General features: G+C 38.0%; 1 protein-coding gene across 3 annotated transcripts in view; it reads right to left on the bottom strand.

Moving 5' to 3' along the window:
* FBXL5 (F-box and leucine rich repeat protein 5) overlaps window positions 1-21013 on the bottom strand; it is a 50380-nt gene extending 29367 nt beyond the window's left edge. For all 3 annotated transcript variants that reach the window (XM_019928452.3, XM_033856873.2, XM_073805079.1), the window contains exons 1-6: window positions 20881-21013; window positions 11211-11426; window positions 8785-8880; window positions 7238-7424; window positions 5109-5291; window positions 2620-2745 (exon numbers count right to left, since the gene is read on the bottom strand). In XM_019928452.3, the coding sequence (XP_019784011.1) occupies window positions 2620-2745; window positions 5109-5291; window positions 7238-7424; window positions 8785-8880; window positions 11211-11426; window positions 20881-20964 (892 nt within the window). In that variant the 5' untranslated portion in view covers window positions 20965-21013. The remainder of the gene's footprint in view (window positions 1-2619; window positions 2746-5108; window positions 5292-7237; window positions 7425-8784; window positions 8881-11210; window positions 11427-20880) is intronic.
* Window positions 21014-21976: the final 963 nt, after the last annotated feature.

Here is a 21976-nt window from a genome sequence, read left to right on the forward strand (position 1 = left end):
CACAGAGCTAGAAGAGATTTGAAACAATTAAGTTAGGCTGGTCATAATGAATCAAGCAACGAAAAGTACCTTAGAACTTTAAAGAAATTAAAAATGAGCATGGCTTTTGTTTTCTGCTTAATAACTTCTGTAGAGTTTAGATGTGTATAACAGGATGCACTACTGTAACAAGTAAAAAAAAAAAAAAACCCTACAAACTCCAATTTGATATAAGGAAAAAAACACACTACACGAAAAAGAATGAACTAATAATTTTATCACCTTTCTCAGGATCCTATTGCTTTTTTGCTTACCCGAAGGTCTAACTCAAATGTCTCCAAACATAAAACAGTTTAACAGGATAAGCTGAGGAAGTCTCATTTAAAAGAAAACTGAGTGTAGCTGACAAAAGGAATATAAATAGAAACAATAATTCTGAATTTTTGATTGTTTCCATGTTTACAGATATTATTCTAAATTCCTCCTTTAGTTAGACATATATGTGAAATACAGGGATAAAAGTGACTTTTAGTGAACCCTATTTATTCTACTAAAATTTTATTTCCAAATGATTCTTTTGTTTCTGCAGCTCTCTCTATCTAAATGTGTACTGTTTACTGTGAAATCCTAAAAAAAAGAAAACTAAACATCCTATGAAGAATAATAACTTCTCTACAAGACTAGTAAAGACAGCTAAGCTGAAAAAGCACTAACATAGATGACAGATCCAAAGTTTACTCTTAGATACACTAAACAGCTAAACACATATATTACCTTAGAAAGGCTCCATCATTATAACCTTAACCTTTCCCTCTCAATATGAAAGAAAACAACAGCAGTCTCTTTGTCTATCTTTAAGTGCTGAGATAAACACATTAAGTTTGATAAAGCCTTTAAAACTCAACACAGGTATTATGAACTGATTTTTTAGAATGGATAAATCAAGTCTTCCCTAAGGTGACATCTGAGTAAAGACCTTAACTCCTTGAGGTCTTTGCTCAAATTTCTCAAGGAACCTTAACTACTCAATCTATTGAAAATGGTAACTTCTTTCCTCTCTTCCTGGCACGCTTTTCCTTTATTTTTCTCCACAGCACTTAACATTATCTAATACAGTATATATTTTGCCTGTCTTTACTGTCTGCCTCCCCCTCCAAATTTTAAGCTAAACAAAGCCAAGGATTTTTTTTTCCCATTTTGTTCACTGTTAACCTCATGCCCAGAAAGTGCCTGCCACAGGATAAGCAAATCACCAAATGTAACTGGAATAGACCTCCTCCTTACATGACACCTTCCAAACATTTAAAACATTAAAAAAGGTGTTTTGCACCTTCATTTCATAAAAATAAACTTGCTGCTAAAACAATAATCTTTGTATTTATATTCCTTACTTTCCACAAGTTTAGTTCTTTTGCCAGACCAGCTTACTATAAGTGGGCAACTTATAAATAAAAATTCCTACAGGTTCAGTTTTACGAAGTAGAAGAATATCTTATTAGTTTTTTCTTTTTTTTTTACTATTTTCATCATCTTTTAATAATTAATCATTATCTAAAGTAACATCTAAGATAGAATTTGTGTCTTTCTCCTCCATATTCCCAAAGAGCATCTTTCTGCACCTTCATTACAGCATTTTCCAATACATACCTTGATTAAGAATCATGTATTCTAAATTCTCCCATTTGTGAGTTCTTTGAGGGTAGGGATAAAGTCTTTGTCACCCTTGAATTCTCCCACGGTGCTTAATGAATGGCTACACCAGTTTATATAATCCCTTACCATTTACAAAGAATCTTCATATATATTACTTAATTCTATAACCACCATGTGAGGCAAGTGGCATGACTGTTTACAAATTAATAAACAGGTTCAACAGCGTTATGCTCCTTCCTCTGGGCCACAGACGACTCAATATATACTACTGAGCTGATCAAATAAAGTGGCCCTAAAAACACACTGTAAACTGCATAGCACTATAATGAATGTATATTATTTCAATAAGGAAAACAGTCATCATTTTCTGATTTTTTTAAAGCGTTTAAATAAATATAAAAGCATATGGGAGGGCTTCCCTGATAACACAGTGGTTAAGAATCCGCCTGCCAATGCAGGGGACACAGGTTCGAGCCCTGGTCCGGGAAGATCCCACATGCTGCGGAGCAACTAAGCCCGTGTGCCACAACTACTTAGCCTGCGCTCTAGAGCCCATGAGCCACAACTACTGAGCCCACGCGCCACAACTATTGAAGCCCGTGCACCTAGAGCCCGTGCTCCACAACAAGAGAGGCCACCACAATGAGAAGCCCATGCACCGCAACGAAGAGCAGCCCCCACTCGCTGCAACTAGAGAAAGCCTGCGGGCAGCAACGAAGACCCAACGCAGCCAAAAATAAATAAAAATAAATAAATCTGTTAAAAAAAAAAACATATGGGAAACAAGCCTATACACATTTAAAAATTACTTTAAACAGAATTTTAAATACGCTTACTATTCCATGAAAGTTTAGAAAGCAGTAGGCTTAAAAACACCAGGTTTTTTAGAAAACACAAAATACATAAATCCTAGCACCTAAGTACTTGTTAATGTAACAGTAATTATTAAAGCACCATGTAACAGTTTTAATTCCAGACACAGCTTACCAGATTCATCTATATCGGCATCTTCATCCCACTCCTGAAAAGCACGACTTTCATCTTTTCTATTTTTCACCCATTCCTCATCAGGTTCAGTATCAAGTTCAGTTGCAGGACCACTATACCAGTCACCTACTCAACAAAAAAACAAAAGGAACAAAATAAGATTAGATCGGCTACCATTACAAAAAAATAACCTATTTATAACAAAAATGTCTGCACACAAAAAATATGTGAGCCATACACAATGAGCCACCTATTGTTAGAAACAATTGTGGTTTAAAAAATTACATTTAAATAAGCACAGAATTCAATTTCAGACATACCAAAAAACTATGAAAAATAGTTATCAACAGTCTTAACAAGAAATTTCAGAAATCACTGAAAACAACCTTTTTCCCTACTGTGGCTTCACACTGGCTCCAGCAATACCCGCATTAACACAATTGCTAATAAACAAAAGGAAGCAAGACTTTCTGCTCAGTAGTGAATTAGCAATTCAGAAGTAGGTGGGAACAGAAAAAGGGAAAGATTAAGGTAAAGCTAAACCATAAATTTAAAGATCCTGGAGAATACGCTGCGATTAAATTACATGATTGTGAAGTGCAAGACAGTGCAGAATTAATTTATTGAATTCCTAACGTTACATCTAAGTGAGGGCTCCTCAACCTTAACACCATTGATATTCTGGGCTGGGTAATTCTTTGTTGTGGAGTGCTTCCCTGTGCATTGCAGGGTGTTTAGCAGTAACCCTGGCCTCTACCCACTGGATGCCAGTGTAATACTCCAAGATGGGACAAAAATGCCTCCACAGGCATTTCAAAACATCCCCTGCAGGGGGTCAAATCAATTGTGATCAAGAATCACAGGAAACAAATACCATAAATAAATTAAATTACAACCATTTTTATTGGAACTTTTTGTTTAAGCATATTAAAAACAGAAAAAAAAAGCAGCATATTTAATATCTGGTTAACTTCACAGAAATCTAGCATAGCATTATCATATTTGATCTTTATATCAAACAGTACCTAATTATGTATTACTACCTAATAAGTAATTCTTCATAATCAAAAATACATCTAATAAAAAAGTATGTGATATATCCATACTTGCCTTATCTGACTTTTCACTTAATATATTATCCTACAATAAGAAAAATTATTCCACATAAAAATAATAATTCTAACCATTTGGATCATATAAGTCTACCCAATACTCCAAATAGCTTCATGCAAAAAATATTATATATCTAACAAAAGCTTATTTAAAAGTGATACATATTGATAGAAAAAATAAAACTATTTTTAAATCAGACTCACACTTTAATTATGTAAAAAATATATATTTCCATGTCCAAGTGACAAATTATAAAAAACTAAAAACAATTAATGTGAAATTTGAGGTACTCACCTAGAAAAACTGTTTTAATTCAGTGACAGAAGAATATATGCCATATTAGTTGTATTTATCCCATGACTGCATTATATGCTCATGAAAGCAAAACTTTCTTAATTGTTCAAATGTAAAACTAACTTACCACAATGAAATTAACTAATATGAAATTGTAATTTATAGAATGAGGCATTATTAATCACAAAAAAATATGCTAAAGACAAAAATACATTTAGTTATCTTGAGCTATCAAAAGGGAAACATAACAGTGACTCAACTTTAAATTTTATAGAATTAATTTATTTTGTATTTTTAAAATACTCATCTAATTATTTAAAGCTGTTCTGACAACCTATTAATTTTATTTTTAACGTTTTGTTATGGAAAATTACAAATATAGTCAAAAGTAGGAATAAGCAGCATTAAACAAGTAGCATAATGAACACCTATGTACTCATCACCTATCTTCACAATTATCGGGGCTTCCCTGGTGGCACAGTGGTTAAGAATCTGCCTGCCAATGCAGGGGACACGGGTTCGAGTCCTGGTCCGGGAAGATCCCACATGCCACGGAGCAACTAAGCCCGTGCACCACAACTACTGAGCCTGCACTCTAGAGCCCACAAGCCACAACTACTGAAGCCCGTGCACCTAGAGCCCATGCTCCACAACAACAGAAGCCACTGCAATGAGAAGCCCATGCACCACAATGAAGAGTAGCCCATTTGCCACAACTAGAGAAAGCCCGCAAGCAGCAACGAAGACCCAACGCAGCCAAAAATAAATAAAATAAATTTATTAAGAAAAAACAATTATCAACATTTTGCCAATTATTTTTCGTTCCATCCCCAACTATTTCTTCCTAATTATTTGAAAGGAAATTGCACACATCACATAATTCACTCATGAATACTTCAGAATTGTTAGCTTTTAAAAAATGTATACAAAGACATATAATCTAACTAATGAAACCTATTTTTAGTCAACCTTTCAGAGTTTCCCTCCCTGGCCTTGCTTATTAATGTCTATGAGTATATACTTAAAAAAAAAAAAACAGATTGAAATATTTTTAAAACAAACTTAGCATCCCATTTACCTACCTCTGGCCCAATGAACAGGGTAAAGATGTTTCCAAAGTGATCCAGTTTTTGCCAGCTGAGACCATTTAGTGCTTACTTGACTGCATCGACATAATTCTTGAGGATTAAGATAACTGAAAATTGACAGCATTACCTCAGGAGGAAGATGAGTTATACCTGTGGATTGTTCTGACACTTCCGCTTCTGAAATAAAAAAGAAAACCGTTAACATAAAAGGCTCTAAGAGCAAATGCAGTAAGAAATTACAATCACATTTCTATAAATAAAATCCAGTGCCTAAAGTCCACTCCTTCCTGCTTGCAAGATGTGAAAAGGAAATAACATGGATTAGAGGTAACATGGAGATGTTAAACTTGCTAAGAACCTGTAGGGTTAAACTATCGTGGTCCAAATCATACTTCATCAGTGGGAGCTACAATAATGAACACAGGATTTACTTCCTCTTACAAAGGCGTCGCAGAAAATACAATACTCACTTTGTAGCATAAGAAGCATCATTTGAAAAAGGAACCCAACAGGTTATACAGCTTTAAGTCAGCAAGTGTAGAGTCAGTCAAATAATGAGAAATCCAGGGCATTTTTAATGATGCACACAAATCTCACAACGTTTTCCATTCATGCATTACAACTCCTGTCAGCATGTTCCTTGTGTTCCCTCTTTGATTTTCACGTTTCATGTAAGAACTCTGAAATCTGACCTCTATAACATTTAGGTGCCTCAACCTTATCCTATTTATGAGCCAGTTGAGACAATATAATGTAAATATTTCTAATGCTGGTATACATTTATCAGGAATCTTTTGTCAGCAGCTAATATAGAAAACAGTTATTGGATATCCAATTTCCTACAATGGGTTATTTCAGTAGCAACTTTCCAAAGGAAAACTGCAAATGAGGTGTACAATAAAGAATATAAAATATAAAAGTTTCATCATTAATGTACTAAAAAGAATCTGAGTACCTTATATATTTGATTTGTTTTCACAAAGCAACTTAAATATAGAAATGCTATGATGAATTACTTTAACCTAACCCTTTACAAATGGCAAATATTTTAAACATAATACAGCTATAATTTACTTTGAAGGAGTGGGAAAATTCAATAGAGTAAGTGTGATGCTTTTAAGTCCCATGTTATAATTAAAATTAAACCAGATACAACAGGTCCTGACTTGATGTCTAAAGCACAAGCTGCATTTCAGAGTGAAGCACACAAGCTTTATGGGTTTAATTATACCTTAACCTATAAAAACAATTTTGTTCCAACATGCATCTCACCTACTTTATTAAATAAAAATAAGAAAAAAGGACCAATTTCAAACAGTTTCAAGCAATTTTAACAGGAATGCCATTGCTATTTCTCATCTAGCAAAAGCAAAGGAATTTTTACTAGCCTCAGGATGCCAATAATTTTATTTAATGATGTTTTAAAAGGCAAAGCTATCAAACAAAAGAAAGAATAAAAATGAGGAAGTAGTCTATCAATAAAAAAAGCAGAGATATTTTATTTACATTTGTCATTTGTTTTCTCAAAGTGACTATACATAGAAAAACTATGCCTCTCATACTCACTCCCCTGTGTATTCCTGGATATAAGCTAAGAGAATGAGAAAGGGTAGAGATAAAACTATAAGCATTAAATGATTTTGAAAACTGATTTTTAAAAAAAAGAAAAAACAAAGAAGGATAAAAACAGCCACTATGGTCAGTGGAGCTCAGAAAATTGGATGACACTGCAAAAGTGCTCTCTATATGGTAGTTTTCAATAATTTTGATTGGCCAAAATAATAATAAGTATTAATAATAAAATATTATTAAATTATCATTATATATTTATATATAAATAATATTGATAGTTATTCTTACTAATCAAAATTATTATTATTATATATATAAACTCCTTCAAGAAACACTATACTGCACATGGCCCAAGTATATGAGCTGTTAAATTATCATAGACAATACTAAATTCTAAGATAGAAACTACTGTCCTCAATTAAATTTACTATACTTGAAAACAAATGGCCTAAATTATTCTTCGAACAAAATATAAAGGTCATATCAACAAGAAGTAAATGGCCTTGGAACGAATAAATCGCTAGCTAGCTATCTAAACATATGACTCTCACCTTTATCTGACTTTTCATCCACAGAATATTTAAAAAACTTCTGCCGCTCCTCAGCTTGATTCCATAGGCTAAGACCTCTAAGGAGTTCTGCAGTATCCTTCTGAGAGCAGTGTTGTGCAATCACTTTCTTTTTAATATCCTTAAGCTCTTCATAGGTAAAATATTCCATTAACATGGGCTGAAAAACCTAAATTAAACAAAATACTCATAAGGAAATATGCTTAATTAGTTTTGTTTTACTCTACATCTTTTAAAGTATTAATGGCTCAAGTGTAGTATTATGACCACATATTGGGAAAACATAAAAATTTAGTTGTTACCACCAAGTTAGTTTACCCAAAAATTGCAAAGAAGAATACCACCACCAAGATCCTTCTTTCTATGGCTTCTCCACTCATTCTCGAAACAATTTAAAAGCATGCAAACCAGAAGGTCCTCCTGTACAGAGCTTATCATACACTCTAAATCACTCTCCTATGGTAAGACATTTAGGTCAGGTAACTGCTTTCTGCTACTACAACAACTGACCTCTACCCAAACAGGGCCTCTAAATCATATGAGAACCGTACCCAGTGTACTGCCAACCATAAAAGTCAAAGCTCTACTGATACCTTCAACTATTCAATATTATCTAGGAGATTTCTTCCTTGAAACAGATGCTTAGTCCCAACCTCCAACTGACAGAATTAGAATCTTTAGAGGTGGAGCCAAGGGCTTTTTTTTTTTTTCTTTGCTCCATAGATAATTTTGATGTGCATCACAGGTTAAGAAACACTGCTCTGGTAACTCAGTGGTTTCAAAGCTGGTTGCATATTTGCATATTACAATGACTTGGGGAACCTTTAAAATATATCCATGTCCATTTCTATCTCCCACCTGATTTAATTGGTCTGGAAAGGGCTTAAAAGTAGATTTTTTTAAAATGGCCATCTGATTATAAGGTAAAGCTTTTTTATAGTGAGAATCACTATAATAACTGATTTACAGCTGAACAAGAATCCAGTTCCTCATAAATATTTTCTCTATTCCTTACCCTGATACTCATCCCACTTTAGAGAAAGAAGAGAATGAGAAAATGTTTTGCTCATCCACTTCAGGGATATGCTAATACATGTGCACTAGTTATAAGACTGATAAGTTTAACACCACCATTTAATTACTAAAATCCACTACTAAAAAAAGAACACTAAAAATTCTTTAAACTTAGAATGCAAATACAGAAAACATTAAAAAGTTTAAAGGATCTTCTAAAGGTTCAGAAGAGACATTAGGGTAGCATAAAAAGTTAACAATCAATACAGTGCCATCCACATAATAAGAGAATAAATATTTTTTGAGTAAATGAATTAAATCAATCACTCAGTCAATGAAAAGCAACAAACTCTCTAAGGAAACAAAATTAATGCTTTTTTTCCTTGGGTTTTTCTTCATTTTCTAAAAAGATCTGGAGGTTCATCTTCCTATGTATTATTTTGAAGACTCAAAGGAAAAATAACATTTCTCCAATTTTATAAAGCAAAATCACGAAGAGGAAAAATTATGCTTACCTCCTCTTCCTCTTTCATGTGAGGAAGAAAATCTCTTGTAAAAGCCTCCAGTCTCTCTTTCAACTGTTTTGCATAATTTAACTGCTCATATTCATTCTAGAAACAAACAAAAAAACTGTATTCTATAAAAATTTCGCTTCATAATTTATACTGTATCTGATCCTAGAAAGTCAGTGTGAAATGTAACTTGAAACGTCAGCGTAAAAAATTAGACTAACAAATAGCAAAATGGTCTCTGTACTTTTCTAAGTATAAAAGATGGCCTCAAAACATCTCTTAAAAGAACCTTGAATTCCTTTAGTAATGTGATCTCATACTTCTTTTTAAAAATGTCATAAAAAGTCTAAAAATAGCAAGTATTTGCTCAAAACTTCTACTGATTTCTAATGCATATTTATACAATTTCAATGTGTCCGTTTTCCGATTAATATACCTCTGAGCAGTTCACAAGCGCCTATTGGACTATATCATTACAGAATCCCTTTAAGGTCATCTAGTGTATCCTCTACTAAACAATTCAGAATACTTGTTACATTATCCTGAAGAAGACCATCTACATTTCTAAAGGCAAGGAGCTCACTGTACCTTGAGGTAAATCATTCTAACTCTGCACAACAGCTAAAGAGTTCTTCCCCATATGAACTATGGTCATATCTCCCTGTAACTTATCCATCACTTCTGTATCAGCCCTCTCAACTTAGTACATGTGGAAAATTCAAAAAATAATGAAACTTTTAAAATGTGGGAATATCTTAACCCTGCTGAGTCCTCTCTAGTCTCCTCCTTTTCTAACTAATTTATTAAACTGCTTCCCAATAGTCTATCCAATGTCCTATTCTCTTAGGATTTTACACATTTTCCTTAAGCATGCCCAAGTGGCTTCCATTTCTACTTACATGCTGATAATTATCAAATTTGCTTTTCCAAACCAAATTACCCTTCCAACCTTGAAGCGCAACTAATGCCACCTCCTACCTATAAATGCCCACCTGGACTGCACGAGCAGTTCAAACTCAACCTGCCCATAATGGATCTTTTTAGCCTCTTCTATATTCCCTAGAAAGTCAAGCTCAATTCTCACTCTTATTTCCTTTCTCTTTCTCCTTTCCTCCTTCCTGTATATACAAGCACTACCTTCTATCAATTTTATGTCCTACATTACTTTCAAGTCTGTCCCTTCCCTTCTGTCTCCACTAGTTACTACTTCAGTTCTGATCTTAATCATTTTATTGAATAGGTAATACATGAACATGATATAAAATTCAAACAGTACAAAGGAGTATTCAATAAATCTTCCTATACCATCTTCCCTCCCAGTACCCTATCCCTACCCAATCTCCTACCTCCCCACCAAATAGCTACTGTATATTCTTCTGGAGACTATTACAATAATTTTTTTATAAAAATCTTCCTGCTTGAGTCTTTTTTTTCCCTTCAATCCATCATCTTCCCTACTTAAGAACAGTCTTTCTAGAACACAAATCTATCAATGAAAGGTGCATGGTGGTTTGACAGAGTTACAACTTAAGTCTATGTTTCACCAAGCCAAAAGGGGGACAAATGAAGACCAAATATCCTATAATACGTAAATATAATTAATAGGGAAATTTCTCTACACCATTATCCTAAACTACACCCAAAAATATCTTTAATTTTACATCATACAACTAAAAATTATTCTTTGTAACCACCCCTACAGCCCTGTTCATTCTAAGTAACAATTCTACCTTTAGTCACCAATAACTGCATTTACTACAGATTTCTTTTAAGAGTTCAGCAAATGTTATCAGAAAGTAAAATTTGTACAGTAATTGAAATTTCAACTTACAAAAACACCTTTAAGATTTGGAGAGCAGCATTCATGATAGAATTTTACATATAGTAACAAAGAGGTAACTGATAAAGATTCTCATCAAACCTGAGCCAGGATCCACTGAGTCTTCTCAGCCAGGCCCTGACCTTGAGCTCTGTCCTTGGCCCACTTAGTCCAGTTTTACCAAAATCATCCTGAATCAGTCTATCAACCCCACCATTACCACCCTTGGCATTTGATAACCCTCAATATCTAACCACCCTCAATATCTTGTCACCTTGGTATGCCTTCAGCAAAAGGAAGCAAGAGTCAGTCTAGCAAGAATCTCCCAGCTTGATGTTTCCTCTTCGTAATTTTCCTGACCCTCACCTCTGCTCCCTGGCTATAAGAATTCAACCCCATCTCTCTCTCCTACTGCAAAACCCCATTGCAGTAATCCCTTGAATAAAGTCTTCCTTACCGTCTTTAACAAGTGTCAGAATAATTTTTTTTTCTTTAACACACATTTACTATACTATAGTAACATCATTTACTATAAAATGCTAACAAGTTTTGCCAATGACATATCAGAAGATGGCACAAGCTGTGATAAATATCCATTTTTGCAACTCACCTTAACATTCTTCAGACCCTTTTCAAAGAGGCTAAGCATCTCAGAGAGTTTATTGTCAGAATGCACATTATAAATGGTCTGGCTGCGTTGTTGAAGCAAACCAATAATGTATTCGTTTTCAATCTGCTCATGCATTTTGAACTCCTTAAAAGTAGCATACAGAGACTGCAGAAGAGCACGGAAATCATTGTTGTTGGAAAAGTTGGTTTTAGAAAGCTGAATAAAAATTTAAAAAGAAAGGCATAATAAATACATGCAAATATGCACCTATAGGAAATACTCAAATGCATTCCTATCTAGTTTTGTACATATCAAAATACCTCCCTTATACTTTGTTAAAGTAGGAAAGGAAATCATAAAAAACAAGTTATAATGGTATAATAAAAGTACCCCAGCCCAGGAAGATGTTGGTTTGAATTCTGAAGGAAAGGATGTACGCACCAACAAAACAGTTTCTTTAAATAAAAGAGATTAAACCAGACTCCCTCGAAACCTAAAATTCCATTACTCTGTGCACATACTAAATACAGATACTCCATAAAGTTACATATAAACATTAAAAGAGCTGTGTTAGGATAATGTGATGCACTTTTTTCTTTTTTCAAATGTTCTTTATGCTATTATACTACTTTTACAATGTAAAAAATTCAAAAACTTTCTATTATAATTTGTTTAAACTTTAATATCAAGATGAGTCTGATCTGTTCAGAAAACACTGACTAAGCTACTAGAACATTATTAGATAATTTTATAAGAATTTTCTTTTTTTGGAAAACACTTAGCAGTTTATACAAGGATCACGTACTTCCTAGAGTGGAAGCACTGCAATAGTACAATGTGAAAAACTTGTACATCGGGGCATGAGAAAGTAAAGGCACTTGAAGGAAAGATAAAAATCAATGAAAATATAAAGAAATATATACACTGTCATTTTCTTTAATTCTACTATTCAACAAGAGAAAATGACTATTCTGATATAATTTTATTTTTTTACATTTAATGTCAAGTTAAATTCTCATGTTCAAAGCATATATATTATCGGGAAACTCGATTCAAGATGAAGTTCAAAGTAATATTCAAACCTTCTATTACTTCCACTGTCATATTAAATCTGTCTTCTATTATGTCAATTCCAGCTTCAAAATTCATTTTAAGAGGAAAAATCTGATTAGGTTAAAAACAACAGACAGTAAATGGAGAAAAAGAAGCTACAAACACCATACTTCCTAGACTTGTTCTGTAAAGTCTGATCTAGTATTCCTAAAATGGAGAAGAGTCTAAGGTGTCTTAATTGCCTGTTCTGGGCAGGAACAGTCAGCTCATGACAAAGCATCAGAAAAGACAACAAACTCCTAAAGCAAGACTATTCCACTATATAATTTAACCAATGATCTACTGTAAAAGGCAGATGGATTGGGTATGAGTCATTTACAGAAAACCAGACCTAGACCCAGATTCTCTAGGATTAGGCTCCAGTCCTACCATTTATTTAGCTGTGTAACCCTAGGTAAGCTACTTTTCTCCTTCAATGTCTTAGTTTCTTCCTGGCGTTAAATGGGAATAATAAAACCGCCTGTACTTCATATGGTTGCTGTGAGATTTAAATGAACTGGTGCTAAATAAATATTAGCTAGCATTACTTTGAAAATTAATCATTCATTTGTATAAATTCATGGGTTTTTTTTACCCTATTCAAATATTTAATGAGCAGTTATTATAAGCCAGGCACTGTTTCTGGTACTTGGGATACCTCAGTGAAAAAAACAGACATCTCTGCCTTTACAGAGTTTACAATCTAGTGAAATAAGACAACGAACTGTAACCACAATAAATAAATTATCTATGGGTTGGCCAAAAAGTTTGTTCCGGTTCTTCCATAAGATGTTATGGAAAAACCCAAACAAATTTTTTGGCCAACCCAATACAACAGGGGTTAGCAACTTTTCCTGTAAAGGGTCAGATATAGTAAGTTTTTTGTGTGTGAGGTATACTGTCTGTAGCAACTATTTAATTCAGTTGTTGTAGCACAAAAGTAGTCATATGAATGACTGTGGCCGTATTCCAATAAATTTTATTTACAGACACTAAAATTTAAATTTTATGTAACTTTCACATGTCATAAAATATTATTCTTTTTACTTTTTCCAACTACTTAAAAATGTAAAAACCATTCTTAGCTCCTGAGCCATACAAAAATAACAGACAGGATGGATTTGGTTAAACCAAGGTTGTAGATTTTATCCTAAGAAATGCCACACAAAATCACAACAAAATCCACTAGTGGCTAATCTCAGCAAATACTATCATGTGGCATTATATTAAAAAAAAAGTTAAAAATAAGTCAGTAGAAATAAGAGGTAAATTAAGCATTAATAATGGCTATAAAATTTTTTAAAAACAAAAAGGATGGCAAAAAACTAAATAATGTCCTCACGTGAGTTATGGAAAATAACATCGTAAAACACATCCAGGAAGTTTTGCATACAGTCTCACTGGACTATTAGAAAATCCTTCGGATTTAATAACAAGCTAAGGTAAAGACCAGGTTCATGCTACAGACTGAGAACCAAATTAGACAAAAGGACTCTCCATTATGCATAGAGTTAATCCCGCAGAGTGGTTAAAAGTGCTGACTCTGGAGCCAGACTGCTTAGGTGTGAATCCATCTCTGCCATCAAGTCACTAAGTTGCTATGTACCTCACTCAATTTCTTCATCTGTAAAATAAGGCTAATAATATTAACTACCTAATAGGGTTCTTGTGATGATTTAATAAGTTAATATATTTAAAGAACACGGAATATAACATATATAAGCCTACTTAGGTTTTTCTGTTATTCCTATATTTAACCCAAACAAAACTATCATTAGAAGTCCTTATCCTACCCAAGTCAGTTTTTCTCCACTTCAAAAGAGCAACTGTTTTTAACCTGGTACCTAAAGTCAGTAAATTTAGCAGTGAAAAGAATAACCTGAGCATATACAGTTTAACTTTTAAAAAATTTGTGTATATGAATCATTTTTTTAAATTGTTTACCTCTAGAAAGGTATTCAATCATAGAGACTTGATTGAGAAAAAAAATAAACCTAGACCCTAATAATATCTGGGACATACTGAGACCTAGAGCGTGCTAGGTACTATACTAAATATTTTTAGATATTATTTAATTCTTAACAACAATCCTAGGAAGTAGATGTTATAATTCCCATTTTATAGGTGAAAACCCTGAAGCTCAGAGAAAATAACTTACCCAAAATCATACAACTGGTAGACAACAAAACAGAGGTCAACTCTCTATGACTATAAAACCTACTTACCTTCCACAAGATGCAATGTTAGTCCTAATCATAAAGCTATCTCTTCAGAGCCAACAGAGTAAATTGTCAAAAAGAATGCTTGCTCTAAAATATTAGTTCTATCCAGGGGTTCGATTTTGCCCCCCAGGAACTAATGGACAAGGTTTAGAGACTGCAGAAGCACTACTGCCATCTTAGCGGGTAAATGGCAGGGCCGGACTAAACATTCTACAATGCCCGGGATAGCAGCCCCTATAACAAAGAACCATCTGGCCCAAAATGTCAACAGTGCTGCAGTTGAGAAATGCTGCCCCAAAGAAGTGTTTTTTCAAACATGTTTAACCATGACCTTTAGTATGAAATATAGCACAATCCAGACACACACACCACAAACACTTCAAACAAATTTCAGGAAACAATATTTCCCTCCCTAATCTGTGATGTACTCTATCATTTACTTTTCCATTTCTTTTTTTTTTGCTGCATCACACGGCTTGTGGGATCTTAGTTCCCCGACCAGGGATCGAACCCAGGTCCACGGCAGTGAAAGCCCGTGTCTTAACCACTGGACCACCAGGGAAGTCCCCTCATGTTTTCAATGTTATTTCTGACCCACAAAATCGATTCCATGACCCACTACTGGGTCACAGAACACACTTGGAAAAACACTGTTCTACAGTAAGATTATAAAAGTTCCCAAGTGACCTATAAGCGTGTATCGTCTGATGCCTAGCAGATTCAACAAGGAACCTACATAGAACAGGATACACATAATCAACAAATAGTAACAATCAGTAACATGGTATCTCCCATATTTTAAAAGAATTTATAACTGACTTTCTGGGACTTCCCTGGTGGCGCAGTGATTAGGAACCCGCCTGCCAATGCAGGGGACACCGGTTCGAGCTCTGGTCCAGGAAGATCCCACATGCGGTGGAGCAACTGAGCCTGTGCACCACAACTACTGAGCCTGCACTCTAGAGCCCTTGCTCCGCAACAAGAGAAGCCACCACTTGCCGCAACTAGAGAAAGCCCGCGCGCAGCAATGAAGACCCAACACAGCCAAAAATAAATAAATAAATTTATAAAAAAAGAGTATCATGTAAACAATTTTAAAAAAACTGATTTTCTGCCTCAGACATTCTACAACTTAAAATCATACTTACAGCCTGGCTTCAAACTGATTTGAAGCTGTGTGCCACTTAAAGACTAGATATTAAGTTCAGAAGCAGATATGAAAAACTGCATAACAAAAACTCAAATACTATTACCCCAAATAAGTTTTTACTTTTTCTCTCCTCGGCCAGACAATGCTTTCATTTAAGTGAGGGAGATTTACACTCAGTGAAGAAACCTTAATAACTATCTGCTCAAACTAACTTACAGATAGAAAAACCTATGATCCACAGGTGAAATGTTCTGCGTAAAATCATGTAGCTAGTAGTAAATAGCAGAACCAGTAAGGTAATGCAAAAAACATGGGCTTCAGAAAGGAAACAAATTCTAAACGTTAAAAATTCGGGCTCCCCTAATTACTAGTTGAGTGAGTTGGGTAAGTTACTTAACCACTAAGTCTGTTTCCTCATCTTTAAATAAGGGATAATACTTGTCTCACAGGGCTCTTGTGAGGATTAAAAGTAAGTAAGCATGTAGTAAGAACTCATTAAATTCCCTTTTCCTTCCTCTCCTTAGCTCTCAATTCAAAACATATTCTCTCCAATAACCCAATGCCAGTCAATAACAGTTTTTACAGGTATGCAAAGGAACAGAAAATCGAGGAAAACTAAATGAATTCTTCATAAAGCTATACTCATTCAATTTTTTAAAAATAATCTATTCGAATTATTCTGAGTTTATTTTCTGCCTATGGCTTTGCTCATTAAATGTCCTATCTTTATAAAATGATAAAGTAGATGGCACTTCAGGTAATATCCTTACCTGAAAAACCTGGGCACTCCATAAAGCCTCCACCACTTGAATTTTTTATAGCTGGTTTACTGTACAGTCTGGAAAGCTCTGTACTATGCACATCTTTACAACCATCACCTACTTTGTTCTCAGAAATCAGTTCAAAGAGACTATAAGCCCACTCCTGACACTTTAATGTAGAGCTGACCAAATACCTCCCCCCTTTGCTCCCACTAACGGGCATTTGGATTTCCATCCTAGCACAAATGTGTGACTGTAATCTCCTAAAGAATAGGAACTACATCTCGCATGGCCAATACAAGCTACTACAGGGCCAAGTGTCAGTAGAAACTCCATGCCCACTGGCAGTATTAATGTTGTCAAGTTTTGAGGATTAGAGGAAAAACTGAGGAATTGGAATAAACTGGAAAAAAGGATGTGATCCAATGTAAATATTGCCTAAAATCATCCTAATTTGGAAGGTCAGTGAATTAGCGAAAGATTTCATAATAGACTGTTACCAGAAAATTTTTTCAGAAACTACTCTGGTTTTATACGAAGAAAATTAAACTAGGAATCATGATCCTGACTTGGGTTTCCATCTGGATCTATCACTAACTGCTTATGTAAACTCGGTCTAACTAATCTAGCCCTACAAATCCCCAGCTATAAAACAGAAATATCTCTGCCTTTACGTACCTAAAAGGACTGCTGTCTGGATAACAACAGTGAAAAAATCTTTCTATAAAACCTTTTATAAATGTAAAAGGAAACCCATGAGCGAAGTATTAAATTAGATATAATACAGCAATATTTAAAATGGCCCACAACTTCATGGGCTTCCCTGGTGGCGCAGTGGTTGAGAATCTGCCTGCTAATGCAGGGGACACGGGTTCAAGCCCTGGTCTGGGAGGATCCCACATGCCGCGGAGCAACTAAGTCCGTGAGCCACAACTACTGAGCCTGCACGTCTGGAGCCTGTGCTCCGCAACAAGATAGGCCGCGATAGTGAGAGGCCCACGCACTGCGATGAAGACTGGCCCCTGCTTGCCACAACTAGAGAAAGCCCTCGCACAGAAACGAAGACCCAACACAGCAAAAATAAATTAATTAATTAATAAACTCCTACTCCCAACATCTTCTTAAAAAAAAAATGGCCCACAACTTCAGAATTATTCTAAATAAACTAGTCTAAGCACGTAAATAATTGTTGTTGCTAATAAATAAATGGATGCTTCTAAAATACATTGTACTTGAAAAGTCAATATTCAAAATAAAACTGACTTCTTTATAATTACTGGGCATTCAGAGTCAACATATAGTATACGATGAAATAACATATTTTGTATCTTTTTCGTTTAAGTACAAAAGCTAGTTCTCATTTTGTAAAGTTTTACTATATGCTGTTTGGGCTGGATACCCGTGGTCTGTACAGGCAAAACATGGTAAAGGCAAAAGTTGAGGGCTTCCCTGGTGGTGCAGTGGTTAAGAATCCGCCTGCCAATGCAGGGGACACGGGTTCAAGCCCTGGTCCAGGAAGATCCCACATGCAGTGGAGCAACTAAGCCCATACACCACAACTACTGAGCCTGCGCTCTAGAGCCTGCAAGCCACAACTACTGAGCCCGCATGCCACAACTGTTGAAGCCCACATGCCTAGAGCCCATGGTCCACAACGAGAGAAGCCACTGCAATGAGAAGCCTGCGCACCACAACGAAGAGTAGCCCCTGCTCGCAGCAACTAGAGAAAGCCCGCGTGCAGCAATGAAGACCCAACGCAGCCAAAAATAAATAAAATAAAAATAAAATAATTTTTAAAAAAAGTTGAGATGCCAAATGAATAAAAACATATACTCCTTTAAGACAATTTAGCCATTATAAAATACATTTTTCCCCTTTAGCTCCCAAAGGGCATCCTAGGAGAGATTCCAGTTAACTATCAGTATCAAGAAGGAATCCGGATGTTTAATTCCTACGCAGTTTTTTTTTCCCCTAAATCACCTTGGTCTCTGATCCACAGTTCAGAAAATTGGAATTTTTAATCTTCCTGATGAATTTATACAACAATCTCATTAACTACATCTAATTAACTCAAAATTAGTGATAATTTTAACTTCTGCTATGTCAAATTGAAAATGCTTTCCTAGTTATTTCAAAAGGGGACATTTAACTACCAAAAAGAATCTTATTTGACTCAAATATTGTTTTTAAAAAGGGCACTGTATTTTCAAAATTTGTTCTAACGTTCTCAATCACCAGGTAGTGACACACAACATTAGTGACTGACTTCTTCTATTTTTTAAATACGCTGGTTAGTCTAGCACGTAGCTAGATAAAGTTGTGATTCTTAGCCATTTTGGGAGGGTCACAATCATTTGGAAACCTGATGAAAGCCACAAACCTCCTAGAAAAATGTACACATGCACCAAAATTTCCATAACAATTTCAGGTGGTCCTGGACCACCTCTCCCCAGTCTAGAGAGAAGACCTCAAATTCTATTACTCCTCATTAACTTTCCCTTTTTGGTTTTGAGAAAGTAAAAAAACCTCCCCATTTTTTTCTTTCCTGCAATTAAAGGATACCATCAGAATAACTAAGTTCAAAAGCCAGGGCAGGTAAAAACACTACAGTAAACTAACTCAAAAATCTAGGGCTTCCCTGGTGGCACAGTGGTTAGGAATCTGCCCACCAATGCAGGGTACACAGGTTCGAGCCCTGGTCAGGGAGGATCCCACATGTCGCGGAGCAGCTGGGTCCATGCGCCACAACTACTGAGCCTGCACTCTAGAGTCCACGAGCCACAACTACTGAGCCCGCGTGCTACAAGTACTGAAGCCCGCGTGCCTAGAGCCCATGCTCCGCGACAAGAAGCCACCGCAATGAGAAGCCCGGCCGCTGCAACAAAGTAGCCCCCGCTTGTGGCAACCAGAGAAAGCCCGCGTGCAGCAAAAAGACCCAGTGCAGCCAAAACTAAATAAATTAAACAAATATATATATTTTTTAATTCCAGAGTTACACAGCTTAACTAACGGCTTACCCATTCATTATGTTTTTCCTGGGTAAGTGTTCTCACCCTTGGCTTCACACTGGACTCACCTGGAGAGCTTTAAATTATACTTAATGCCTGGGTCCCAGCCTCAGAGATGCTGATTTTAGTGACTTGAGCATCAGCATTTTTAACAGCTTTAGGGTGATTCTACTGAGCAAACAAGGTTGAGAACCACTGTCCTAGACTGCCGTGGTATTTAAACCTGTATCTGAATCGGGTATTGTTAATTTTCAAAATGGAGGGAGGGAAAAGATGGTTGTGGATGCTTTTTAAGTGTGGCCTGGCACTGAACACGGGGCATCCTCCAACCACCTCATGGGCTATAAGAACACCTCTTTTCTCGTAACAGCGGTTCTGCTTAGTGCTATGTAATTTCTGAAAGTTCATCAAAGTTGATATCCATGCTTAAGCAATAGGTCTTTAAATGCTTTTTGTTTGGTTCATTTCTACATGAAGCAGGATTGCCTGAAGTTCTCAGAATATCCGTATGTGGACTCTACCCAACATAAATTTTTGACAAAAATGTGGACTCAAAAAGCATTAGCAAACAGCCCTGAACTATCTCCACAAAAGTGCTTTTTCAGCTTATGCTGCACCAATTAAGAGTGCAAAAAGGTTCTCGCAGTTAAATCAACTTGTTCCGAAGCCCTTTTATTCGAGCCCACGTAAAGAATTCCAACAGAGAATAGCTGTCTTGTAACAAAATCGACATCTAGTAAACGCTCCGGACAATAAAAGTTGCAAGGAAAAAGATGACCACAAAAGAAGAGAGAAGGTTCTCTGGTTCGTAAGCCACGAAACCTGAGTTTTCTCCCAAATCAAACCAGAGAAAAGCTGGGGCGTAAAATGAGCAGGGAGGAGTTGGGAGAAGGTGCTCGTTGGGCCAGAAAGCGGGCCAGAGGTTCAGGAGAATGGATGGGTGTTCGTAAGGAGAATCGGGGAGGCCCAACACAGGCCGGGGGTAGGGCGGGGGGGCAGTATTGATGGGGGAGGTGGCGGACAACTACAGAAACAGCCTGCGCCGGGGGAGAGGAAGCCACCGCAGGTAGCCGGCCCGGGGTCCCCAGAGATCGGTAGGGGCGCAGGGGCCCCTCTCCCTCAGGGGGCAGGGGCGGGAGGCCCGGCGCGGCCGCGGGGAGCCCGCCCCGAGGGCGGCGGGTGGCCAGGCCCTCGGCCGGGAAGGGGCCGCGCCGCGAGCTCCGAGGGCACGTCCGAGGCCGCCAGCAGGGCGGGGCGTGGGCTCCCCGCGGAAGGTGCGGGGCAGCGAGCACGGCGCTGACAGCTGCGCAGGCTACAATTCGCCCGGCGCGGCCCCCGGGGGCTGAAGGCGCCGCGCAGGCCCGGCCGCCCAGGGATCCGGCCCGCTCCTCCCCTCCGCCCGCGCCGCCCAGAGCCAGAGGCCCCGCACACCGTTACCTTGTCGCAGTAGAGCCCCACCAGCTGCTTCATCCGCCAGTGTGGGGCGGTGAAGACGTCCACTTCTTCGGGGAAGGGCGCCATCGCCACCACCTCAGCCTCCGCCTCAGCAGGCGCGGCCGCCGCCTCTCCATAGACACCCTCGCCGCGGGGCAGAGGCGGCGCCCCCCCCTGCGCATGCGCCCGCCCCGTCGGAGCGCGCGCCCGGGCTGCCGGGCCGGCCGGGACGCGGGGGCGCGCGGGTCGCCGCCATGCGGTCCCTACGGCACCACGTGACCGGGCGCGCGGCGGAGGCTCGCGCTTTCACCTCCCCGCTCAACTCACGTTGCTCGTCCTCCTTCTGCGCCAGAAAAAGAAACCAAGTCGTTTCCCTGTTTGTCTGTTATGTTTTGCAACACAAAACACGTGATCTGAGACGAGGGGGTGTCGTTTTAGGGTGCTGTCAGCGCCTTTTGCCGCTATGCCTACCAGGTCTTGAGGCCGAGGCAACCGAGTACAATGGCCGCGGTCGGCCCGACCGCCCGGTCCGCCTGGGCGACTGCGCTGTGCGCGCCCCGGCCCTCCTGAGCCGCCCTTCGCCTCCCTGCCCATGCGGATGCCGGCCCGGCCGCCGGCCCGAGCACCGACCTCCCTGCCCGCTGGTCAGAGGTCCCAGCGATTGGGGGAACCAGGACTGGGGGCTCCCAAAACTTGCGCCCCATGAGGAAAACGGGGACGTGGGACAGGACCGGACAATGGCGGCCCGTGGGCTCGCGGCGGGCTTGGAGCCTGGGTCTGGAAGCTGGGCGGGGACCACGCATCTCCTCCGGGGCGGGCGAAAGGGACGGGCCGCGTGGAATTCTGGAGACTCCAAGGAGGGAAAATGTCTCCTGGGGATCAAGGAGGTAGGAATTCACCTCAAGCACAGGGACGCAAGGTCAGGGATGTCAGAAAGGCCTTGGGTGCTGGGCAGGAGGGTAAATAATGAGAGAAAGTTAGTGTGGAAAGGAAGTTCGAGACACATCCCTCCATTTTAACCCGAGGCTCAGAGAGAAAGGAGACAAACCAGGTCACTGCCAAGAAAAAGGTCAGTGTGGCTCTTCCCGACAGGTCACCT

The sequence above is a fragment of the Tursiops truncatus genome, chromosome 5, assembly GCF_011762595.2.
Source record: "Tursiops truncatus isolate mTurTru1 chromosome 5, mTurTru1.mat.Y, whole genome shotgun sequence".
Taxonomy (NCBI): Eukaryota; Metazoa; Chordata; class Mammalia; order Artiodactyla; family Delphinidae; genus Tursiops; species Tursiops truncatus.